Source organism: Periophthalmus magnuspinnatus, chromosome 4 (genome assembly GCF_009829125.3).
Source record: "Periophthalmus magnuspinnatus isolate fPerMag1 chromosome 4, fPerMag1.2.pri, whole genome shotgun sequence".
NCBI classification, from domain to species: Eukaryota; Metazoa; Chordata; class Actinopteri; order Gobiiformes; family Gobiidae; genus Periophthalmus; species Periophthalmus magnuspinnatus.
The window spans coordinates 33,738,048-33,764,525 of NC_047129.1; the positions used below are offsets into that span (position 1 = coordinate 33,738,048).

The 26,478-nt window shown below is 45.5% G+C and overlaps 1 protein-coding gene across 1 annotated transcript; it reads right to left on the reverse strand.

The window, feature by feature from the left end:
• Positions 1–534: 534 nt before the first annotated feature.
• On the reverse strand, positions 535–26,478 carry LOC117370205 (ras-related protein Rab-3A). Its single transcript, XM_033965595.2, has 5 exons — positions 26,390–26,478; positions 15,718–15,942; positions 9,950–10,068; positions 9,431–9,555; positions 535–5,320 (listed from the first exon to the last, which is right to left on the reverse strand). Exons 2-5 carry the CDS (start codon positions 15,940–15,942, stop codon positions 5,130–5,132), a joined length of 660 nt encoding a protein of 219 aa, XP_033821486.1. The 5' UTR covers positions 26,390–26,478; the 3' UTR covers positions 535–5,129.

The following is a 26,478-nucleotide window of genomic DNA, read 5'->3' on the forward strand; positions in this document are numbered from 1 at the left end:
TTCACCTGCAGTGTCCGGCACATATACTCAGACTTTACACCTGATGTCATCGATATTACCTGGGCGTGTGATGCTAACTGTAGGCACTGCTCTGTCTAGGTTTGACTTTAATCTGATCTTAATTTTAGCAGAATCTGACCAGAAAGAATTAACTAATCAGGAACTACAACAGGTGAGATGATTCGAGCTGTTAAAGTGTTAAAAGTCCCTCTCAAATCACATTACGGTCACACGCTAGCTAGCATTAGCATTAGCATTAGCCAACAGTTTTCCCGTCACTCTCACCTTTTTGTTGGAAAATCACACAAACGCTCAGACTGATCACAGGCTCCTGTAAAATGTGCCGTTTAAACCCACTTACCATTTTCAGACCATCTTAAACCATTTCGTGTCAGTGTTTGCTAACGTGTGCATTGTGTCTCCATGGTAACCGCTGAACATTCCACCATAGACAAACACGTAGAGCACACCCAGCGCGACATCAGTGCAAAGTGTCAACAGGCTCTGACGTTAGTGCTGCTGCTGCTTTTTAAAAATGAAGGGGCGTACCACAAGGAGCGGGTGTAGCATTGGTTTTGTTTATGTAACTTTTTGTATATTTTTGTATTTGCTGCAGGCCTGAGTCGATACAACACGATCCACACGTCAGAGAAGATATGTACAGGTTTGACATCGAGAGGAAGACGCTTTTCAGAGGGTTAAATTCACTCAAAAACAGTCCCGAGGCTACGGACGGGAATTCTGCCACGGAGACGAGAAAAAAAAAAACAAAAAAAAACCCGACAAAATATAAAAATTTGAGTAGGAACGGTTCACTTTAATTTATCCTTTAGCCTAAACGTTCACTCTTTGTTACTGCTTTGCCTATAAAATTCCACAGTATGGCATTAAACACAACTTGGCGTCCACGGAGACGAGCCGATTGTACCGTCAGGGTTATGTCGTGTTACGATGTTAGAGGTCAGATCTGTGGAGAGGCGACCCCGCTCACAGTAAGTAAGTAACGCGTGTTTTTCAGCAATAGGAAAGCTCGTACGAAATAAACACAAATGCCGTACTGTGGAATATTCTAAACAGCGACGTTGTTGTTTTGAAGCAAAGTGTGTGGAGTGTCTTGCCCAAGGACACAACAGTATTATGAAAACGTTTGGAGCCGTCCCAAGAACCCTCAGGTCGGATAAAGTTTAGATAAACGGGGAGAGAATCTAAAATATTATTCAAAATCAAACTGGAATCAAGCTAAAAAAACGAAGATCCGAGTCTAAAAACAAAACTTTTTTGCCGCGGTTTTGACGACTTTTTCCTCGTCTCTCGGGCAGAATCCACGTCCTGTAGAAGTTATTCATTATTCACAAACAGGTTCAAAATATTCTGGTAGCATTTCATTTCCAAAAACACAAACAAATACAACGGGTCAAAGGTTTCAGACGGTCTTCACGCTGCGGAAAATGAACACGTGACCATTTATGACAAACGCCGCGATAATTCTACACTTTTTAAAGACTCTGTACCTGATTTTTTCGTAGTTTTTTTGGAGCGAAATGAGTCTCTCCGCAGGACAGATTATCGTAAAAGCAGCTCGCGAGGTCGAAACAAGTCCACTGCGTCGAAATTAGAACGTTTTTCATCGACCGGGAAGCAAACGTTAGCATGCTAGCTGTTGTTAGCGTTACCGTCGCGGCAAAACTCGGCTCTGAAAGTTGTAAAAAAGCGCTTATAAACTCATCAAGGTGGATAATTACGACGCTACAAATGCATGCGGTAAATGCGAACAGCTTGAAACGCGCTAGTTTTGTTGTTTTTTCACGTTTTTTAAGACAGAAAAAAGCAGGTACAGCGCCTTAAATTGAACTAAAACAATGCGATTCTGTTTTACTCATGCAGCAAAATGGCGTCCGGACAATCGCGGCGAACGGAGGATCGTTTCGAATTTAAGTTGCAATTTAAAAACTAAAGATTTTAAAGTGACAAAAAACAAAAATTACACGCACAAAAAAATGGCGCAAGAACTGAAAACATTCCCACACAAACCCGTACGACACATTTCACTTCATTTCAGGTCAGAATGCGTACGCCAGTTTATATATTTCACAACATTTATACATATGCACAGTAGAAATAAATTATTAAATAAATGTCTCCTAGCATTTTTTTTTTTTCTACTACGATTTACTACGTCTATTTTATCATCCTCCCTGTGTTTTTATAGAGAATAAAACAGGTAAAAAAAAAAAAAACAATGTAAAAACACACATTTGGATGTTAATATTTTTATGAATACCTGAACAAAAATGACCGTGTTTGGACCGTCAGCCGAGTCTAACGCCTCCGCGGAGCTGTGACCTGGTGATGTCACTTCCGGGTCACGGCTGATTTTTTTTCTGGCTTCATTTTTTGTTCGTTTCAAAAGTCGTACGTTTAACCACAAACTGCAACAAATGTGTAAATAATGTCGTAATAATCTGGAATAACAGGATTTACAGTGTGTGTGTCTCGCTAACTGGCTAATACTAGTTTAGCTTAGCCTAGCGTCTTACCTCAGCCTCTTTTTTACATCTTTTTAATGTTTTTATTATATGTATATCTTGCTAACTGGCTAATGCTAGTTTAGCTTAGCCTAGCGTCTTACCTCAGCCTTCATTTTACATCTTTTTAATGTTTTTATTATGTGTGTATATCTTGCTAACTGGCTAACGCTAGTTTAGCTTAGCCTAGCGTCTTACCTCAGCCTCCTTTTTACATCTTTTTAATGTTTTTATTATGCGTGTATATCTTGCTAACTGGCTAATGCTAGTTTAGCTTAGCCTAGCGTCTTACCTCAACCTCCCTTTTACATCTTTTTTAAATGTTTTTATTATATGTATATCTTGGTAACTGCTAATGCTAGTTTAGCTTAGCCTAGCGTCTTACCTCAGCCTCCTTTTTACATCTTTTTAATGTTTTTATATGTATATCTTGCTAACTGCTAATACTAGTTTAGCTTAGCCTAGCGTCTTACCTCAGCCTCCTTTTTACATCTTTTTAATGTTTTTATTATGTGTGTATATCTTGCTAACTGGCTAATGCTAGTTTAGCTTAGCCTAGCGTCTTACCTCGGCCTCGCTCTTACATTTTTTTAACGTGTTTATTACGAGTTCTGTCGCTGTCGTCACAAGTTTGGCTCGGTTTTAAATATATTCATGTAAAAGTTTCGACAGTTTCATGGAGTGTATTCTTAGAAACGGCAACAAAAACGATCGTGTTTGAGCAGAATCGTCACAGTTTAGCCGTTTAACTCCGCTCTGCTCCGTTTTCTGACCTTTATCAACAGTTTAAATACAGAATCCTCGCCGACTATGAGCGAGTGTTTATCAGTGAAAAAGAGTTTAGAGTAAATTTGATCGAACGAATCTCAAAAATTTGGTTTGTCCGAAGTGGTTACCGTAGCAACTTCAGCGCCAAAGTATCTGGGCGCGCTCAGTTTGAAACGCGGCGCCACGTCTGCTAATGACAACACTTTCTGCCACAGTCCTAACCATAAAAATAAATAAATCTATAAATCCACGCTAGCTCGTTAGCTTTAAACGACTGCAGTCAGCTGACGGACCAGGAAGTGACATCACACTTGACAACCCCGCAGTTAAAGGCTCTCGTAGAACGCCCGGTCCCCGTCAAACCCTGCGCTATGATGAGAAGTAAGGACGGAAAGATTCACATGAAAAACGAGGAAGTGCGCTGTGTGTTTAAAGGGACAGTACGCAATTTTTCATGTCCAGATTCAGCGTAAAAGAAACTCTCAGGGTCAAAATGAGTCCTGTGTCTGTGTCTCATTATGAAGCATTTTTATCATCCACGAACCAGGAAGTGATGCGGGTACGCTGTTAGCATGCTAGTTGTTGTTAGCGAAACTCTATGACGGTCGCCATGGTTACAAACTCATCACAGGTAACTAAAACGCCTTTAACTGAGGACGTACAAATGTTTTTTTGAATGTTGAAAAAACATAAATAAAATGAAAATATTCGTTAAAACTTTGTTAATAATTTAATAATTTAAATTTTTAGAGCAGAGTTTAAAGGGGACGTCACCACGACGACGCCGTTTACCCCACACGCCGAGAAAGTGAGACTGAACTAGACCCAGACTTAGACCAGGACTAGACCAGGACTGAACCAGGACTAGACCAGGACTAAGCCAGGAGTAAACCAAGACTAAACCAGGACTAAACCAGGTCTAAACCAGGTCTAAACCAGGTCTAAACCAGGTCTAAACCAGGTCTAAACCAGGTCTAAACCAGGTCTAGACCAGGGCGTGTGTGGGCGTGGCCTAAATCGCTGACAGGACCAGTGTAAACATGGGGAGGATTTGAATGGCACTCTGAGGCCTTCTTTAAAGATGCACTACGTGACTTTTCTGCTTAAGGATCCACCACCTGCTGCTTGTCTCCATGGAGATGTTACTGCTTTGCCTTTAACATTCCTCAGTACGGCATTAAACTCATCTATTTTGCACTTATTTAACTGCAGGTATTTTTTCCACAACTCGCATCTCCACAGATCTGACCTGTAGCTTGGTCTGGTGCTCGTCTCCAGTCGATGAGTTTAAAGAGGAGGTATTACGCTAAATGGACTTTGTGGAGCTTTCTACCGCGTTATAACGTCGTTCCCTCGTCAAAAACATGTCGCAGGAGGTTTTAAATGTCATCCACGCACGTTTGAATAATTTAGCGATCTGTCCAAGCGGTACGAGGCTGTACAAGGCCCCGCCCACAGCCTGCCTCGCTCCCACACAGCCATTTTTACATAAATATACAAAAGCAGGATACAAAACGACACACTACGACTTCACAAACCTGACGTGATGCGCAGTTGTTTCATTAGTTTCATACTGTGGAACATTTCGGCCAAAGCAACGACATCTCCATGGAGACAAGCAGGTGTCAGACCCTCCGCCGGGAAAGTTACACGGTACATCTTTAAACCCACATGAACAGACAGAAGAGGTGGACCAGAGGAAAACCGACCGACACGCGGGACGCCGGTCTGAAAAAACCGCGAGGCGAATCCCGAGCCAGCGCGCCACGTTTGGGGACCACGGGGGGGAAGGGGGAGGGGCTATCACGCACAGTCCGCGGTGTGTGGGGGGCGGAGCTAACAGGCGCAGTCGGGCTTTGGGGGCGGGGTCTGCTCCGTCAGCTGGGGCCCCTGTTTGGCCCCCGTCACCGCTGGGTCCCCGGCGTCCAGGCTCTCGGACATCTTCTCGCAGATGATGTCCACCAGGCGCTCAAACGTCTGCTTCACGTTGATGTTGTCTTTGGCGCTGGCCTCGAAGAACTCGAACCCTGAGAAGAGAAAGAAAGAGAGAGAAGAGCGTGAGGGAGGAGGCGGAGCTTTTACCCCGTTAAAACATGTAGAAGCAGGCGGGGTTATGGGCTCTGGCGCCCTCTGGTGGTCGTTTTAGGCACGACTCATTTGAGATTCAGTGTCACAGCCGCATCCACAGGACTCACCACATTCTATAAGCCAATAATGTTGTTTTTGTTTATTTTATTGTTGTTAAAGTGGACTGACATACACACATAGACACATATACACACACACACTGTTGTTGCTGCTTTTGTTGCTGCTTTTGTTGTTGTTGCTTCTGCTGCTTTTGTTGCTGCTGTTGTTATTGTTGCTTTTGTTGTTGTTGTTGCTGTTGTTGCTTTTGTTGTTGGTGCTGTTGTTGTTACTGCTCCTGTTGTTGCTGCTTTTGTTGTTGTTGCTTCTACTGCTGTTGTTGTTGCTTTTGTTGTTGTTGGTGGTGCTGCTTTTGTTGTTGTTGCTTTTGTTGTTGTTGTTGCTGCTTTTGTTGTTGTTGCTTTTGTTGCTGTTGCTGCTTTTGTTTTTGTTGTTGCTTTTGTTGTTGTTGTTGCTGTTGTTGTTGTTGTTGCTTTTGTTGTTGTTGCTGTTTTTGTTGTTGCTGCTTTTGTTGTTGCTGTTGTTGCTTTTGTTGCTGTTGTTGGTGCTGCTTTTGTTGTTGCTTTTGTTGTTGCTTTTGTTGTTGTTGTTGCTGCTTTTGTTGTTGCTTCTGCTGCTGTTGTTGCTGCTGTTGCTTTTGTTGTTGTTGTTGCTTTTGTTGTTGTTGTTGCTTTTGTTGTTGTTGTTGCTTTTGTTGTTGTTGCTGCTTTTGTTGTTGTTGCTGTTTTTGTTGTTGTTGCTTTTGTTGCTGTTTTTGTTGTTGCTTTTGTTGTTGTTGCTTTTGTTGCTGTTGCTGCTTTTGTTGTCGTTTTTGTTGCTGCTTTTGTTGTTGTTGTCGTTGCTGTCGTAGTGAGTGTGACGTCACCACAGCGTTCAGTTAAATGAAGCTCGTCGAGGCTGGAGCAGGTACAGGGGCTAATCTGAGTATCGCGAGTATCAGAGCACACCCTGTCAATCAAACCTGTTGCTAACGCTAATGCTAACGCTAACAGGAGCGACGTCGGGGAAAGAAGGACCTGATTTGTCTGTTATTAATGTTCAGATCTTGATTTACAGACACAATAGTGAAATAAAAACCCCAGGATCATGTAGAGGGTTAATACGAACATTTAAGACCAGAATGAGTCTGACAGAAAGTGAACTGGAGCCAGAGTCGATGGAGCAGGAAGTGCGACATGATCATTGTCTATTTGGAAAGCGGCGGCTAGAGGGTTAGCCATCTTCATCTGTATACAATGGGGTCTAAAAATAACCCACAATAGGTGAAATCCGCGAAGTATCAGCTTTATTTTTTACATTATTCTCTCTGTTTTTGTCTGTAAAACCCCTCACCACACACTTTATACACTTTTCTCACACAGGCGTTAACATTTTCTCACATTTCTCTCTCGTTTAAACTCTCTCAAAGTTCAAACCTTCGTAGGCGTCTTTGTCGGTGCAGAACGTTTCATCGACATTGTGGGTTTTGTCGGGGAGAAAACAAATCGCAAACGTACAGCACTTCAGAGTCACACTGAGATCCAACGTTTATGTAAATTTGTCTGAACACATTCTGTACTGGACAGGAGACACGGCACGGAGGAGACTGATGGACAATGGTCTACAGTCCAACAGCCAATCAGGACGCACGACACAATGGTCTACAGTCCAACAGCCAATCAGGACGCACGACACAATGGTCTACAGTCCAACAGCCAATCAGGACGCACGACACAATGGTCTACAGTCCAACAGCCAATCAGGACGCACGACACAATGGTCTACAGTCCAACAGCCAATCAGGACGCAGGACACAATGGTCTACAGTCCAACAGCCAATCAGGACGCACGACACAATGGTCTACAGTCCAACAGCCAATCAGGACGCACGACACAATGGTCTTGAGTCGAGTCACTGACAGAAACGATCAAGTTCAACATTTGCGCTTTGACCTTTTGGACATTTAAAGGCAAAGTGCAGACAGATCAATAAGAAAAACGGACTCTGCCCCCGTCTGGCAGAATGACGTCATCGCATCCTACAATCTGGAAACCTCGACCTCGACGCTCTGTCAAAATCACGAGCTCCGGTAAAACGTTTTGAGGCAGAGTTTTGCGTTTTCAGCTGTGCTCTGGAGGGAGAGATAAGGAGAGAGGGTGAGAGACGAGGGGAGAGGGTGAGACGAGGGGAGAGGGTGAGACGAGGGGAGAGGAGTGCACGGTGAAAACTATAAACGTTCTATTCAAATATCCGCTCGTCTTAGCTTCCTTCCCTTTCACCGTTCAAAAGAAGTAACAGTTCTTAATTTTCTTTGCTTTTTCTTTTTCTTTTCTTGTTGATTGGTTTGATTCTTAAAGCTGCACTGTGTAACTTTTCCTCATGGAGATTGGGGATAACTTTGGACAATTTGGAGCAGAAATAAAACCTGCAGCTTTAGTGAAACTGTCTCCGGAGCAGCTTTGGGGGGGAAAAGTCTGGTAACCTGAGCTCTATCCTCCGTTTCCTCCCACTTTTTCCTGTCAGCAGCTTCACTCTTTCTCGTTCTTCCATCGTTTTTCACTCGTCCCACTTCCCTCTGAGGAGCGACGCTGTTTCAGATGCCCTCCCCGGTGATGACTGGACCCCACATGACCCTTAGTCGAGCGGCTCCGGCTCCAATGGACGAGTATTCCAGGTTTCTCTTTTTCTCACTGTTTTTTTTGGGGATGTCGATTCATTTGCTCGTCTCTTTTTGTTCCGTTTCTCCTATTGTGATTTTGGGCTTTACAAAAAATAAATAAATTGAATTAAACGGAGACGTCAAAGCCGAGAATGTCCCCGTCTGTGTCCCTCGGTCGTCCAGGTATGAGCCAAAATATAAAATCTGTCAATATATCTTCTTTAACTCTCCTCTCAAACCATTTCTTTTCTCTGTTTTCTGATCTGACCCTCACTCTCTTCTTCTTCTTCTTTCGTGGTCAGTGTGTTCGAGATGCAGATGAACGTGAACAATAAAAAAAAAAATACAAATATACAAACATTTAAAATCAACACTCATAATAATTAAAGATTAAAAGCAGCTTTAACCTCCTGAGACCCGAGCTTTAATCAAATAAAATAATAAAAAAATAAGTAAATAAAAAAAAAAATACAAAAAAAATAATAAAAAATAAAAATAAAATAATTAAATAAAAAAATAAACAAAATAAATAAATATTCTAAACTCTTAGAAATATTCAAAATTGAACATGTTCTTGTTGCTGTTCTTCTAAAAATTTGCACTGTGGCCTAAACAATCCAAAATGTGTTGTCCACAGATGAGGACACCAGGTCTCAGGAGGATAAACAGGTGAGTCTTTAGGTGTTTTTTGAAGGTGGTGAGGTCGGTGCAGTCCCGGAGTTGTTGCGGTAGAATGTTCCAGAGGGTGGGGGCAGCGATGGAGAAGGCTCTGTCTCCCCAGGTTCGGAGCTTGGTCCTACAGGGGAGGGAGAGGAGGTTTGCGGAGGGAGCGAGAGGGAGTGTGGTGACGGAGCAGATCTGTGAGGAGGGGGCCAGGTTGTGGAGAGCTTTGAAAGTGATGAGAAGAACTTTGAACTGAATTCGCTGAGAAATGGGGAGCCAGTGGAGGTTTTGGAGGAGCGGGGTGATGTGTTCACACAGACGGGTGTGTGTGAGGAGGCGAGCAGCAGAGTTTTGTGTGTGTTGCAGTTTATTAAGTGTTATCTTTCGTTTCTCACCGCACTCGTCACTACACTGAACGGAGCAGACACATTACTGTGTTTGTGGCTGTAATTGAATACATGTATATATAGGTTTAATGCCATACTGTGGAACATTCCAAGTGAAGCGTAACATCTCAACGGAGACGAGCAGGTAGCAAACCCTCCACCGGACAAACCGCATAGTGCATCTTTCATTTTTCATTTTAATGCAAAAGGTTTGACATGATCTTTGTGTCCTCCTCCAGTCTCGTCCCTGTCCCTGTCCCTGTCCCCTGTCTCCGCACCCGCCCCTCCCGCCCGTGAGACTCACCCAGATGCTCGGACAGCTGTCGGCCCCGGTCTGCGCTCACCATCCTCTCGTCCTCCATGTCGCACTTGTTTCCCACCAGCAGCACCTGCGCGTTATCCCACGAGTACGTCTTTATCTGAGTGGACCTGGTGGAGGAAACAAGCACACCCCGATCACTCCTCTATACACACGCTTTATCTGAGTGGACAAGGTGAATAAAACAAGCACACCCCGATCACTCCTCTATACACACACACACACAAGGGAATGTCTTTATTTGACTGGACCTGGTGAACAAAACAAACACATCCCAGTGTGTCCTGCCCCGGTTCAGTCTTACAGTGTGAGCCGATGTTGAGGCTGTGTACCTGGTGTACCTGGTGTACCTCAGTACGTACCAGTCCTGCACGGTGCTGTAGTGTTTGTTTGTTTGTTTGTTCTGTCATGTGGTGCGTTCACGTGTACCTGGTGTACCTGGTGTACCTCGTGTACCTGGTGTACCTCGTGTACCTCGTGTACCTCGTGTACCTCAGTACGTACCAGTCCTGCACGGCGTTGAAGGACTCCTCGTTGGTGATGTCGTACATGAGGATGAAGCCCATGGCTCCTCTGTAATAGGCCGTGGTGATGGTGCGATACCGCTCCTGTCCAGCGGTGTCCTTAACAACAAAACAACAAAGTACATTTACTCCAGTAACTTTTAGAAGTATTTGTATTTCTCAGAGTACTTTCCAGACCACGGACTGGAGTTTTCAGGTTTGGTGACTTTGCCACACTATGGTCTTAGACTTCTCCTTCTTTTATATATTTCACTGTTACAGCACTGCAGGCTCGCCTCTCCACAGACCCAACCTGCCAGCTGTGGTGGTGCTACACCTGTTTGTTTCCATAGAGACACATAAGACACTGAGACACTGTGTAACCTTTAAGTAGAACTGACTGCAGTCACTTTAAAATCATCCATCTAAACTGGTCCTGTCCTCCACATCTCTTCTCTTCTTCCTCTCTTTACTTTCACCTCTTCTCCTTCTCTCTCTCCCTCTATCCCTCCTTCTCTCCCCTCTCCTCTTCCCTCTCTCTACTCCTCTTATCTCCTCTCCTCCTCCCTCTTTCCTTTCTTCCTCCTCCCTCCTCCTCCTCTCCCTCTCTCTCCTCTTCTCTCTCCTCTTCCTCCTCTCCTCTTCCTCTCCCCTCTCTTCTCTTCCTCCTCTTCCCTCTCCTCTCCTCTTCCCTCCCTCTCCTCTTCCCTCTCCTCTTCCCTCCCTCTCCTCTTCCCTCTCTCTTTTCTTCTCTCATGTTTCACACTTTGTGAAACTGAGTCTGTGTTTGTGAAACGTGACACCGTCCTCCACCTCTCACCCCCTTTCTCTCTCTCTGTTTCATCCACTCTCCCTCTCTCTTCCTCTCACTCTGTTTCACGTCCTCTCTCCCTCTTTCTCTCTCTCACACACACACAGAGACAAAGAGAGAGAGACAGAGAGAGATAGTGAGACAGAAAGACAGAGGAGAGAGAGAGACAGAGACAAACAGAGAGAGACAGAAAGAGAGAGATTGAGAGAGAGAGAAAGAGACAGAGCGATAGAGAGAGAGACAGAGAGAGAAACTATTGTGTCTGTAAATCAAGATCTGAACATTAATAACAGACAAATCAGGTCCTTCTTTCCCCGACGTCGCTCCTGTTAGCGTTAGCATTAGCGTTAGCAACAGGTTTGATTGACAGCGTCGCCTTCAGCAGCCTGGCTCCTGATTGGCTCCTGATTGGCTCCTGATTGGCTCCTGATTGGCTCCTGATTGGCTCTTTGGTTGCTATGACACCCGTGGCCTCTGTACCTGCTCCGGCCTCGATGAGCTTCGTTTGACGTCACATTCACTCCGTCACACAGAGCATCATGTGATCATCGTGGAATCAGAATCGGTATCGAGTATCGAGTCTCGTCCTCGGACACACACAGGTCTGGACATGTGACTTGAGCAGACTCCACTTTCCGTCAGTAGCAGCACATGATATTTTCCCCATCACAAGAGTATTGAGTAACTTCTATTTTTACCTCTCTCTCCTCTCCTCCTCCGTCTCCTCTCTAACCCTGTTTTATATCTCTCGTCTCTCTCCCTTCCCTCTCATCCCTCTCTCCTGTCTCAAATCCCACTTTCTTTTCCTCTCTCTCTAATCCGTTTATCCTTCCTCCTCTCTCCTCCCTTTCTTTCTCACTTCTTCTCCCGTCCACATCTATCCTCTCTTTCCTCTGTCCCCCCTCGTCTCTCCATCGCCGTCTCTCTCGTCTTTACTCTGTCCTCCTTTTTCTTCTCCCCTCTCCTCTCCTCTCACTTTGTGTTCTCTCTATCTGCCCCCTCTCTCCATTCTCTATTCCTCCCTCTCTCTCCCAGCCTCTCTATCCTCCCCCTTTCTCTTTCTCTGACCCCTCCTCTCACTCTCCACCTCTCCATCCTTTACTCTCTCTACCACTGTCTCTCCTCTCTCTCTCTGTCATTCCTGTCTCCCAGCCTCTCTCTCTCTACACCCTCCTCCTTTCTCTCACCCCTTCCTCTCCCTCTCTCTTCCTCTTCATCCTTTATTCTCTACCATCATCTCTTCATCCCTCGCTCTCTCTCATCTTTACTCTGTCTAACCTATCCCTCCCTCCTTTCTCTCTCTGTCTCCTCTACCTCCCCTCAACTCTCTCTCTCCCTCTCCCCTCCCTCTCTCTCTATCCTGCCCCTTTCTCTTTCTCTCAGCCCCTCCTCTTTCTCTCTTCCTCTCCATCCTCTCCACTCTACCACTGTCTCTCCTCCCCTCTCTTTATATTCTCTCCTCCCCTCTCTCTATCATTCCTCTTGCTCCCATCCACGCTCTCTATCCTCCTCCTTCTCTTTCTCTCACCCCTCCTCTCCCTCTTTCTCTCCACCTCTTCATCCTTTACTCTATCATCATCTTTCCATCCCTAGCTCTCTCGCCTTTACTCTGTCTCTCTTCTACCTTTCCTCTCAACACTCTCGCTCTACCACTCTCCTTCTCTCTTCCTCCCCTCCCTCTCTCTCCTCTCCCTTACTCCTTCTCTCACTCCCTCATCTCTCTTTCTCTTCCACGCCACCTCTCCATCCTTTACTCTCCCTACCACTGTCCCTCCTCCCTTCTCTCTCCATTCTCTTTCTCACTCCCTCCCTCTATCATTCCTATCTCTCCCTCCCTCTCTCTATCCTCTCCCCTTCTCTTTCTCTCACCCCCTTCTCTCTCTTTTCCACTTCACCTCTCCATCCTTTAGTCTCTAACACTGCGTCTACTCCACTCTCTCTCCATCCAGTTCTTTCTCTCCCATCCTTTTTCTCTCTATCCTCCTCCTTCTTTCTGTCCACCTCTTCATCGTTTACGCTCTCAGCCATCATCCCTCCATCCCTAGCTCTCTCATCTTTACTTTCTCTCCTCTACCTCCCCTATCCACTCTCTCTATCCCGCTCTCCTTCTCTCTTCCTCTCTATCCTCTCCCTTTCTCTCTTCCACTCCACCTCTCCATCTTTACTCTCTCTCCCCCCTCTCCATCATCCCTCTCTCAGCCTCTTTCTCTCTTTTAATCCTTGCTCCTTCTCTTTCTCTCACCCCCTCCTCTCTCTCTCCTCCACTCCACCTCTCCATCCTTTACTCTCTCCACCTCTGTCTCTCCATTCTCTATCTCTATCACTCCTCTCTCTATCCTCTCCCCATCTCTCACCCCCTCCTCTCTTCTTCTCCTCGTCTCATCCTTCCTTCTCTCGTGTGTTTAACCCTCTCTTTCTCTCTTTCTCTTCTCCCTCCTTTATGTACCACCTCTCCTCTTTTCCCTCTCTCCCTCCATCCTGTATCTCCCCCGCTCTGTCCTTCCCTCTTTCCTCTGCCTCTTCTCCATTTTTCAGTCTGTTCTTTGACGTCAGCGGAGGACAAAAGCGTCGACTAAAAACAGCTTAAAGTGCGCGGCGGCGGAGGGCGGGGCTTATGTAACAGACATCGTGTTTTACTGTTACATTTATACGGCTCCTTCTCCCACAATGCACCGGGGCTTTTATCTGACATTTGTCTGGAGAGAAATGAGAATATGTTTGTCATTTTTGTTTTAATTCAATGATTCTGTTCAAAGTTCACATTTGAAACACGGAAATCTGAAGAAAAATCAAGAATCACATCAGAACATTTTTTAAAACACTCTGTTCCACCTTGTGATGTCATCATGTGGTGATACAGGAAGTGCTCCACTGTGTTTTTAAACTCCACACACCTTCATTTATAGAATCATCTGGATTAATTGAGCGACTGAACTAAAGGTAAAAGGAGCCACTTGATGACATCACAAGGTGGAACAGAGCGTTTTGAGGTTTGGAGATGTGACAGACGAATAATAAAGTGGCTCAAATGTTTTGGCAAAGGAGCTGAGTCCAAACTATAGGAACTATGGTCCTGGTTTAGTCCTGGTTCAGTCCTGGTTTAGTCCTGGTTTAGTCCTGGTTCAGTCCTGGTTTAGTCCTGGTTTAGTCCTGGTTCTGGACACACTTGTTTAAATGAGTTTCCTGAGCGGCTGGAGGAGGAGCTCGGTCACATGGGAGGAGCTCAGAGTGGAGTCACTGCTCCTCCACGTGGACAGGACCTTAAAGGCAGAGCTGCAGTGGACAAAGGACAGAGCAGGTCACATGGTTTGGGGGCGGAGTCAGGTGGGAGTAGGTCACATGCTTTGGGGGCGTGGTCAGGTGGGAGTAGGTCACATGGTTTGGGGGCGTGGTCAGGCTTGGGCGTCTGGTCCTGATGCCTCCTGGGTTAGGGTTAGGGAGGTCCCACCAGGAGGAGGCCCCGGGGGAGACCTGGAGGGACTGTGTCTCTCATCTGGCCTGGGGACACCTTAGGGTCCCACTGGAGGAACTGGAGGAAGTGTCTAGGGTGAGGGAAGTCTGATAGTCCCGGTTTAGTCTGCTGCTCCTGTGACCCCGCCCCCGGAGAAGAGGAGGAAACAAGATGGACGTCTCCAGAGTTCTTGAGGCAACAGTAATAAACTGAAACATCAGACTGTTCTTCACAGTCCAGTCTGAGTTTCCTCTTTTCGTGATGTTTTTGTCACACAGGACACAGTTTGGTCCAAAGAGGCTGAGAGATTTTATCACTGACAGATAAAATCACCTTTGTGTTTGCACCGGGATGTTTTTGGCTGCAACGGACGGTCCTGTGGGTCTGTGAGTCTGTGGGTCTGTGGGTCTTTGGTCTGTGGGTCTGGGGTCTGTGGGTCTGTGGGTCTGTGGGTCTGTGGGTCTTTGGTCTGTGGGTCTTTGGTCTGTGGGTCTTTGGGTCTGTGGGTCTGTGCTTCAGTCACATGAAGCTCATCGACGCTGAAGCAGGTACAGAGGCTAATCTGGAGTTTCATATTTGGAATTCCGACCGTGAGTGTCATAGCAACCAAAGAGCCAATGAGGAGCGAGGCTGTTGAAGGTAACGCCCCTTCCCGTCCAAACCGCTGGTTTATCAGGTAGTGGGCGATTAGCAACGCTGTCAATCCTGTTGCTAACGCTAACAGGAGCGACGTCGAGGAAAGAAGGACCTGATTTGTCTCTTATTAATGTTCAGATCTAGATTTATAGACACAATAGTCTCTCTCTCTCTCTCCCTCCCTGTCTCTCTATTTGTGTTTGTCTCTCTCTGTCTGTCTCTCTCTCTCTCGCTGTTTCTCTCTCTCTTCTCCATCTCTCTCTCTCTCTCTGTCTGTCTCTCTTTCTCTGTCTGTCTCTCTTTCTGTCTCCCTGTCTGTCTGTCTCTCTCTTGTTGTTTCTCTCTCTCTGTCCCTGTCTCTCTCTGTCCCTGTCGCTGTTTCTCTCTCTTCTCCGTCTCTCTCTCTCTCTGTCTGTCTCTCTCTCTGTCTCTCTCGCTGTGTCTCTCTTCTCCGTCTCTTTCTCTCTCTGTCTGTCTCTCTGTCTGTCTCTCTCGCTGTTTCTCTCTCTCTTCTCCGTCTCTCTCTCTCTATGTCTCGCTCTGTCCGTCTCCCTCTCTGTCTGTTTCTCTCTCTCTCTGTCTCTCTCTCTGTCTCTCGCTGTTTCTCTCTCTCTTCTCCGTCTGGACAGAGTGGACAGAGGAAGTGCTCCGTGATCACTTCCTGTTTGGAGCGCGGCGGCTAACAGGTTAGCTCTGTCCATTTACACACACATGTGACATCATCAACCTAAAACCCAAACCTGACTCCACAGGACAAACAAAAGTATCGATAAGTACTGATAAGTATCGATAAGTACTGATAAGTATTGATAAGTATTGATAAGTATCGATAAGTATCGTTTCACTGCGGCGTTGAACCCGCGTCTCGTACCCAGATCTGCAGTTTGATCCTCTTGTCGTTGCGGTAGATGGTCTTGACCTTGAAGTCGATTCCCACAGTGGACACGAACGCCGGAGTGAAGGAATCGTCCGCGTATCGAAACAGGAACGACGTCTTCCCCACGCTGCTGTTCCCGATGATCAGGATCTTAAACATGTAGTCAAAGTTCTGGTCCGACGCCTCCTTCTGGCCGTACGTGGAGTTAGCGGACGCCATCTGAGGAGGAGGACACAAGGAGGCGCCGGTTAGTGGGGTTTATGTAAAATGTGGTTCTGCCTCCGTCGTCAAGAAAAGGCGTTTTCTGACAGTTCAAACCTGATTTAACTAAATAAACCCGCTGTCTTTTATTTTTATTGGCCTAATCATAACGACTGTGTCATTCAGACCCGTCGTTAAAGCCACGGTTGCTCGGTAACAGTGACGGAACCTCACACGTCACATCTGCTGCTCGTGTCCAACCAGGAAGTAAAATCATAAACATCAGTAACACCAGAGGTTCACACACTAAACGAGGTTTGAGACGAGCGGAGACTGTTCATCTGGTGTTTTTTTAACAAACAGGCTGATAAATTAAAGCCACACTGTGTCACTTTCTGGAGGGGACGTGTTAAATGCACGATGGCTCCTCCAGGCCGAATGAGAGTCGGGTCTGTGCAGATGCGAGCTCGCTCACAGTAAAGACGAGGTGTTTCAGTGCAATAAAAACAATCACATTGAGTTTTATTTTAGTCAGTGTTTTTGGCTAAAAGTTACGCAGTGTGGCTTTAAACAGACTGTTTAAACTCCGCTCTGATTGGACAGACCTGACGACTCGAGGCATCGGCGCTTCAGCCTGAGGACCTGCGCTAAATATAAACTGTTATCTCCTGTTCTGGAGTGGAGACACAGAGGACAACGAAACAAACGCCCCTCCTCTCCTGTCCTCTGTGGAGTCAGACACGGAGGACAATGAAACAAACGCCCCTCCTGTCCTCTGTGGAGTCAGACACGGAGGACAACGAAACAAACGCCCCTCCTCTCCCGTCCCAGAGTCAGACACAGAGGACAACGAAACAAACGCCCCTCCTGTCCTCTGTGGAGTCAGACACGGAGGACAACGAAACAAACGCCCCTCCTGTCCTCTGTGGAGTCAGACACGGAGGACAACGAAACAAGCACCCCTCCTGTCCTGTCCCAGAGTCAGACACCGAGGACAACGAAACAAACGCCCCTCCTGTCCTCTGTGGAGTCAGACACGGAGGACAATGAAACAAACGCCCCTCCTGTCCTGTCCCAGAGTCAGACACCGAGGACAACGAAACAAACGCCCCTCCTGTCCTCTGTGGAGTCAGACACAGAGGACAACGAAACAAACGCCCCTCCTGTCCTGTCCTCTGTGGAGTCAGACACGGAGGACAACGAAACAAACGCCCCTCCTGTCCTCTGTGGAGTCAGACACGGAGGACAACGAAACAAACGCCCCTCCTGTCCTCTGTGGAGTCAGACACGGAGGACAACGAAACAAACGCCCCTCCTGTCCTCTGTGGAGTCAGACAAAGAGGACAACGAAACAAACGCTCCTCCTCTCCTGTCCCAGAGTCAGACACAGAGGACAACGAAACAAACGCCCCTCCTGTCCTCTGTGGAGTCAGACGCGGAGGACAACGAAACAAACGCCCCTCCTGTCCTCTGCGGAGTCAGACATGGAGGACAACGAAACAAACGCCCCTCCTGTCCTCTGTGGACTCAGACACAGAGGACAACGAAACAAGCGCCCCTCCTGTCCTGTCCCAGAGTCAGACACAGAAGAGGCAAAGGTTCTGAAATGTCCCCGTGTGTCAGATGCCCTCCCTCAGCTGACAGTGAGCAGGGGTCAGGGGTCAGGGGTCAGGGGTCAGTCTGCTGAGCCTCACACTGGAGCTGCTGTAACGAGTCTCACAAAAACAAAGCTATTAAATGTGGATTATGTAACTTTTCAGGTGGAGGGTCTGTCACCGTGGAGATGTTATTGCTTTTGCCTAGAACGCTCCAGAGTATGGCATTAAACTCTGTGGAGAGGCGAGTCTGCTCTGTGACTGTTTAATGCTGCACTGTGTAATATTTCAGGCAACGTTCAGACACAGAAAATTAAAACCACACTTCAGAACATTCCCCGCGTTTAAATTGTGTGATTACGTCACATCTCCATGGAAACGAGCAGGAGGAAGCTCTCGTCCAGACCGGATGAGAGTCAGGTTTGTGGAGATGCGAGCCCCCGCGCAGCAAGGCCATGAGGTTTTTTTATTTGTTTTGTCTTTTTCACAGCAAAAAAACACAAACAAAACGATGCTTTTATTGTAGCTTATTTATTGTTTTAGTTAAAAGGTTACGTACTGTGGCTTTAAGTTTGACCCGTGAACAGTTTTTGTGCAGAATAAAACAGACTTTTGTTTTGTTTGTTTGTTTGTTTGAGTAAATTGTGTTGCTTTAAAGATTCAGATCGTGACGTCGGTCGGCCCTCGCTCAGACGTCGCCCGGGACATGTCCCTGCTGCGGTTGCCGCGGCGACGGCCTGACTCCTGACAGGAAGTTGTTGATCACACTTCTCTGGTGTTGCGTTCCCTCCGTGGATCATGTGACTTATTAAAAATGGATCTGGTCCTGAAGTGTCCAGTCAGCGGCGGACATTTTGAGAACGCACACGGACGAACAACATCACCGTGGAGACGAGCGGGAGAAAAGTGACACAGTGCAGCTTTAAATCATGATACTCGTCACAATCCATGTATGAAAGTAACTGACTGCTAAAGTACTACAATAAAGTACTACAAGAAGAACCCGGTCCAACGTAAACACACTCAGACATGAAGTAAAAGTACAGATACTGGAGCAAAAAATACCCAAGTAAAAGTAAAAGTATCATGTGACAAAATCTACTTAAGTAAAAGTATTAAAGTACATGTTTATGTATCTGTAAATGTACTTAAAGAGTAAAAAGTAAATTTATTTCTCACAGATTTTGAGTCGTATAAAACTTCAAATGTGGAGATTAGAAAAAAGATTTGATCTGAGAAAAAACTGAACCAATCCATATTTTTTTTCTGTTTTTATTTTTTTTCTGTTTTTATTTATTTATTTTTATTTTGTGTAAATTCTTAACGTTTTAAAATAAACCCTCAGCCTTTTCAGCAGGTCTCACAAAATAATAAAAACACTTATACTTTTCAGTCCTGTTCAGAAATGTAGTGGAGCAGAAAGTACAGATACTGCTCTCAAACGTACTGCAGTAAAAGTAAAGTATCACTGTAAAAGTACAAATACTCAAAAGTGCAGTACTTTGTTACATTCCAGCACTGAGACAGTCATTTTCATTCACAAATCGAGCTGTAAAGTTTTAGCGCTAAAGCTAATTTACCATCCGGCCCTGAACGCCCCGTAGCCCCCGCGCACACCTGCTCGTTTCTTTGACCTTTGACCTGAGCGCGCGACGGCACAGACGACCCAAGTTTGGCCGTTGATTATCGCCGCTGTGAGTTTTCTGAGTAAACAGAGCGATCCCTCCACACGCCCGAGTGTTTACAGTGGGAGGAGGACGCTGTAATCTGTCCGCCGCAGATCGCCGCGTCCGTCCGACATCGCCACGAGTCACATGAGTCACGCGAGTCACATGACCGGACCTGCCGCGTGTTTAAAGAGGAGGGGCTCTGCAAAATCCACATTTTTTTTTTAGAGCTTTCCACCATGTTCTAACACCGTTCTCTCGTCAAAAAACACATCTGAAGGTTTTAGAGTCATCCGTGCATGTTTGAGTCATCTAGAGATCTCTCCCGGGCCATATTCAAACCCTCTGTAGTCTGTACGAGGCTCCGCCCACGAGTCTACATCACCCACGCTCCCACACCACAATCCTCCATAAATATAAAAAAAAAATGACACAAAACTGCGCATTACGACTTCACAAACCTGGTGTGATGTGACAGTGCTCTGAAGGGGGAGTGACTCAGCACAGAGAGTAAAGGGAGGGGAGACTCAGAGCGTTAAAAAAACAAACGTGACGACGAATAAAGCATTTTTAAAACGATAAAAGGAAACATGTTGATTTAAATGTTACGTGTTACAGTTAATACCCCGTAGAAGTAAATACCTCCTCTTTAATACCCCACAGAAGTAAATACCTCCTCTTTAATGCCCCGTAGAAGTAAATACCTCCTCTTTAATACCCCACAGAAGTAAATACCTCCTCTTTAATGCCCCACAGAAGTAAATACCTCCTCTTTAATACCCCACAAAAGTAAATACCTCCTCTTTAATACCCCACAAAAGTAAATACCTCCTCTTTAATACCCCACAAAAGTAAATACCTCCTCTTTAATACCCCACAAAAGTAAATACCTCCTCTTTAATACCCCACAGAAGTAAATACCTCCTCTTTAATGCCCCACAGAAGTAAATACCTCCTCTTTAATACCCCACAAAAGTAAATACCTCCTCTTTAATACCCCACAAAAGTAAATACCTCCTCTTTAATACCCCACAAAAGTAAATACCTCCTCTTTAATACCCCACAAAAGTAAATACCTCCTCTTTAATACCCCACAGAAGTAAATACCTCCTCTTTAATACCCCACAGAAGTAAATACCTCCTCTTTAATGCGCGATAGAAGTAAATACCTCCTCTTTAATACCCCACAGAAGTAAATACCTCCTCTTTAATACCCCACAGAAGTAAATACCTCCTCTTTAATACCCCGTAGAAGTAAATACCTCCTCTTTAATACCCCACAGAAGTAAATACCTCCTCTTTAATACCCCACAGAAGTAAATACCTCCTCTTTAATACCCCGTAGAAGTAAATACCTCCTCTTTAATACCCCGCAGAAGTAAATACCTCCTCTTTAATACCCCGTAGAAGTAAATACCTCCTCTTTAATACCCCGCAGAAGTAAATACCTCCTCTTTAATACCCCGTAGAAGTAAATACCTCCTCTTTAATACCCCACAGAAGTAAATACCTCCTCTTTAATACCCCATAGAAGTAAATACCTCCTCTTTAATGCCCCGTAGAAGTAAATACCTCCTCTTTAATACCCCGTAGAAATAAATACCTCCTCTTTAATACCCCACAGAAGTAAATACCTCCTCTTTAATGCCCCGCAGAAGTAAATACCTCCTCTTTAATACCCCGTAGAAGTAAATACCTCCTCTTTAATGCCCCACAGAAGTAAATACCTCCTCTTTAATGCCCCGTAGAAGTAAATACCTCCTCTTTAATACCCCGTAGAAATAAATACCTCCTCTTTAATACCCCACAGAAGTAAATACCTCCTCTTTAATACCCCGTAGAAGTAAATACCTCCTCTTTAATACCCCACAAAAGTAAATACCTCCTCTTTAATGCCCCACAGAAGTAAATACCTCCTCTTTAATACCCCACAAAAGTAAATACCTCCTCTTTAATACCCCACAAAAGTAAATACCTCCTCTTTAATACCCCACAAAAGTAAATACCTCCTGTTTAATACCCCACAGAAGTAAATACCTCCTCTTTAATACCCCACAGAAGTAAATACCTCCTCTTTAAACCTGCTCCAAACCACATCCTTTTCCAGACTATTAAACTGAATTGACTGAATCCAAATTTGATTAATTGCACAGCCAAATCCCACCGCCCACGTGACTCCGCCCCTTGCCCACGTGACCCCGCCCACGCCCCCGCTCCTCTGACTCCTCTGACTCCTCTGACTCGTCTCCTCGTCTGTACATCTTTCCTGGAGGACGTCTGCGCGAGGAGAGGGCGGTCACATTGTTCTTCACACAGATGTCACATAATAAAAGCCCAATGCCATTATCTACGAGCAGACACATTTAATTAAAGGGGCGAGTCTGTGCGGGGGGGACGATGACATCATGCACCGCCCCTTTAAAGCTGTCACTGCGAGGAGATGGATGTCTTAAAGGGCCGGGCTCCGTCTTGGCCTCGTTTTATCCCATGAGCAGATTTCTACAGTAGAGCTGTCAGAAGTATCGAGAATCAGACACTAATCGATACTAAAACGAGTATCGAAAGTAGATACTCATTTGCGCAGGAATCGATACTAAAGAAGTCACATTCACAGGACAGAAATGAACCTTTCCTGAATCTGTTTACGACGACATTGAGCTGTAAAAGACACACAGACTCGTATACGCCACAGACAGAGCTAACCCGCTAACCTGCTAGCCGCCGCGTCACAAACAGGAAGTGATCGTGGGCGCGCTTCTCATTTTGGTCTTAAATGTTCCGTATTAACCCTCTACATGATCCTGGGGTTTTTTATTTCACTTTTGTGTCTGTAAATCGAGATCTGAACATTAATAACAGACAAATCAGGCGCCTTCTTTCTCCGTTAGCGTTAGCAACAGGTTTGATTGACAGCGTTGCTAAGCGCCCGCTCCCTGCCAAAACAGTGGTGCGGGCGGGAAGGGGCGTTACCTTCGACAGCCTCGCTCCCGATTGGCTCTTTGGTTGCTACGATACTCGTGGCCGGAATTACAAATACGGAACTTGTGTCAAAATTAGCCGCTATAACTGCTAGCGTCGATGAGCGTCATTTGGAGCTGAACTCTGAGGTGGAGGACGTTTTGGGCGAATGTAAAAGGAAAACGAGATCTAAATACGTGATGTAATTACAGTTAATGCCGCGCAGACGTGAAATACTTCGTCCTTGTCGGTTCAGATTTCAGTCTTTCTCAAACGTAAATTCTTCTGGACGTGTTTAAAATCAGAACTTTGAGCAGAATCATTTCATTCGGAATCTCATTTACATATTTTGTCTGTTACTAAACACATTTTTGACATAATAATGGCGTGTGAGTTAGTGTTCGTCGTGTTCTTCTACGTCCAGAGCTTTAACTCCGCCCTTTTCTTCAGATTGTTCAGATGTTTCTCCGTGTTCTGGTCGTTTCTTCTCGTTGAGCCTCTGAAGTTTTATTTGGAGCGAATCACGTTTGAGTTTAATCTTTAATCCACTATTTTCAAGACGCCATTTTGTCGATCTGCCCCCGTTTTCACCTCCACCTGTGACACGCCCACTGGGACACGCCCACTGGGACACGCCCACTGGGACACGCCCACTGGGACACGCCCACTGTGACGTCCGCGCTTCCTTCCTTCCAGTTTTATTTTCTTAATCGTTGATACTCGTAGGATTCTGCAGCGTCGCGTCGTCATTTTGGTACGAATGAATAAAAACACTTCCTGGTTCTCTGCTGCCGTCTGACCTTTGACCCCGGCAGCAGATGTGTCTCCAGACGTCTGACCTTTGAACTTATCTGCCAAAAAAAACCCCAATCGTCGTTATGACACAATGTTCACGATTTGATTTTGAAACGAGATTTTTAAACCAACAACGAAAACTAAAACCTGAGCTGCTGAACGAGCGCCCCACAGCCAGAAGGTCCCTGGTTCGACTCCCGGCTCTTTCTGTGTGGAGTTTGCGTGTTCTCCCTGTGTCTGTGTCCTCCATCAACACAAAACACAAACAACAGGTCAAACGCTCCAGATCCAGACCGAGACCCGACCGAGACCTGGAGCTGGTCCCACTGGGTCAAATGCAGAAGGTACTTGAACTTTGACCTTGGAGCGTGTTTATACTGCATTTTTGTTTCTTTATAGTAAAACACGTCTGTGACGACCCCCCTGTGATATTCAGTTAAATCATATTCACCTCCTCTGACTCACGGCTCTCTGCTCCTCTCCTCCTCACTCCTCCTTCTCTCCCCTCTTCTCTTCTCTCTCTTTCCTCTCTTCTCTCCTTCCCCTCTCCTCTCTCCTCCTCTCTCCTCCCCTCCTCCTCTCTCCTCTTCTCTGTCTCTCCCTCTCTCTGCTCTACATTTGTGTTGGAGAAAAGGAAACGTAGTGATGCTATTTTTATCCTAAACCCCTCCCCCTCTCCATCTCTCTCTCCTCTGTTTCTCCCCTCCCTCTCTCCCTCTCTTCCCTCCATCCCTCTCTCTCTCCACACTTCTTTGAAAACGTTGCACGTGAGGGAAAAATGCCATCTCACTGACGGTGCAAACGGCGGCCATGTTACTACCGCCGCACACGTGTGGTCACCGTGTTACTACCGCCGCACACGTGTGGTCACCGTGTTACTACCGCCGCACACGTGTGGTCACCGTGTCACTACCGCCGCACACGTGTGGTCACCGTGTCACTACCGCCGCACACGTGTGGTCACCGCGTCACTCCGGACGCACTCGTGTGGTCACCGCGACACTCCGGACGCACTCGTGTGGTCACCGCGACACTCCCGACGCACACGTGTTGTTACCGCGTCACTACCGCCGCACACGTGTGGTCACCGCGTCACTACCGCCGCACACGTGTGGTCATCGCGTCACTCCGGACGCACACGTGTGGTCACCGCGTCACTCCCGACGCACATGTGTGGTCACCGCGACACTCCCGACGCACACGTGTTGTTACCGCGTCACTACCGCCGCACACGTGTGGTCACCGTGTCACTCCTGACACACGTGTGGTCACCGCGTCACTACCGCCGCACACGTGTGGTCACCGCGTCACTCCTGACACACGTGTGGTCACCGCGACACTCCCGACGCACACGTGTTGTTACCGCGTCACTACCGCCGCACACGTGTGGTCACCGCGTCACTACCGCCGCACACGTGTGGTCACCGTGTCACTCCTGACACACGTGTGGTCACCGCGTCACTACCGCCGCACACGTGTGGTCACCGTGTCACTCCTGACACACGTGTGGTCACCGTGTCACTCCAGACGCACACGTGTGGTCACCGTGTCACTACCGCCGCACACGTGTGGTCACCGCGTCACTCCTGACACACGTGTGGTCACTCTCATGTTTATGATGTAACTCAGACCTAAATCTGCCCATTCTGAAAAACACACAGCTCCAGAGAAAGTTTTTACAAGTGAAATAGTGACGGGTGCAAAAGGAGCCTCCACCTCCTCCACGGGTGGAGGTCTCAGAGGAGCAGGGGTCAGGGGTCAGAGTGTCTGTATGAATCTGTTTACACAAATATCAAAAACTCAAGTCAAACACATGAATATTCTCATGACAAAACGCAAAAAACAACAACTACAAGCAGTGGCAGTAGTAGTAACAGTAGTAGTAGCAGTAGTAGCAGTAGCAGTATAGCAGTAGTAGTAACAGTAGTAGTAGCAGTAGTAGCAGTAGCAGTAGTAGTAACAGTAGTAGTAGTAGTAGCAGTGTGATCTAGGTCATAGGTGTAGTATTACCAATATAAGTGGTAGTACAATGTAAATCTATCAGTAGAAGGGACGAGGTGGTAGTCTAGTAGTAACAGTAGTAGCAGAAGTAGCAGTAGTAATAGTAGTAGTAGTTTAGTCTCGTGTATATATATATGATATAAATATCATAAATACATCTACATACTACAACTACACACGGGCCGTGATATCGACACAAACGGTTCATAAACAGACGATACACAAGAATAATCTGCTTCTTGGCCACGACACTCTTGAGTTTTTTTTATCCTGGTTAAAAAAAAGGTAAATAAAAATAATAAATAATAAATAAATGTTGTTTATCGTGATAAAAATGTTCGACAATAATCATAAACACACTTTTTATATAATCGTGATAATCACCGATATATCACCAGAAAGAAAAAACGACTTCTCCTGATTCTTTGTTCAAAATAAAACAGCTGTTTAAATGTGGAAACTATTTTTTATTATTATTATTATTATTATTATTAATTTATTTATTTTTTTGTATGTCTTACCACCACTTGTCCTCATTGTATATTTATGGTCACTATGTTTGTGTCTTACATTAAATAAATACAAAATGAATATTAAATTAATAAAATAAATGCATTGATTAAAAAAAATGCAAATATTCACTGTTTGTATGTCTTAAATTAAATAAATAAAAATAAAAATAAAAAAAATGCAAATATTCACTGTTTGTATGTCTTAAATTAAATAAATAAAAATAAAAATAAAAAAAATGCAAATATTCACTGTGTTTGTACGTCTTAAATTAAAAACATAAAAATAAAAAATTTATTAATAAATCCAAAATTTAATTATTCACTATGTTAGTATCTTTTACATTAAATAAAAAAAAATTAAATGAATAAAAAATTAAAATACATTTTTAAAATTGTAATTATTCATATCCACAACATTTTTAAACCGTCAGTAACAATAATTATCGTGATAAAATTGTTAATCGCGGTTATTTTGGCCATAATAATGTTCTTTATCTGTGATGGAGCCTCAGTGTCGTGGACAAAAACACCTCTGATTATTTTATTATCTTATGTTTGTGTTTTTTTCCATTTTAAATCTAAATTCCCTCTGTTTGCTGCTGTGTCTTGGTTTTGTGGGACAGGCGCAGAGTTCACGCCTCAACCGCTGCAGGGCTGAGACCACGAGCCTGATCACACAAACAACCCGCGGAAAAACACACAAAAAACACGACAAAACCCGAATAAACACACGAAAATAAGAGATCCACGCGGAGGACAGGGCCACAGCAGCTGTCCGGGTTTTACGCATCGCGCAGAGCAGCATCCTAATGAGCATCCACCAAAAAAACACCAAAATACTGTTTTTAAAATGTAGGACACGAGTCTGCGGCGGAAACGCAACTTAAATGTGGCGTTTGCAGCGGGTTCGACACAAAAACACACAATAAACTCGTACCTTTGTGGATTTCTCTGAGGCTGATCTCCGCCGCGTCCAGTGACCGCACGAACTGAGCCCAGCGCGAGACCCACAGCCCTGCTTCCGGC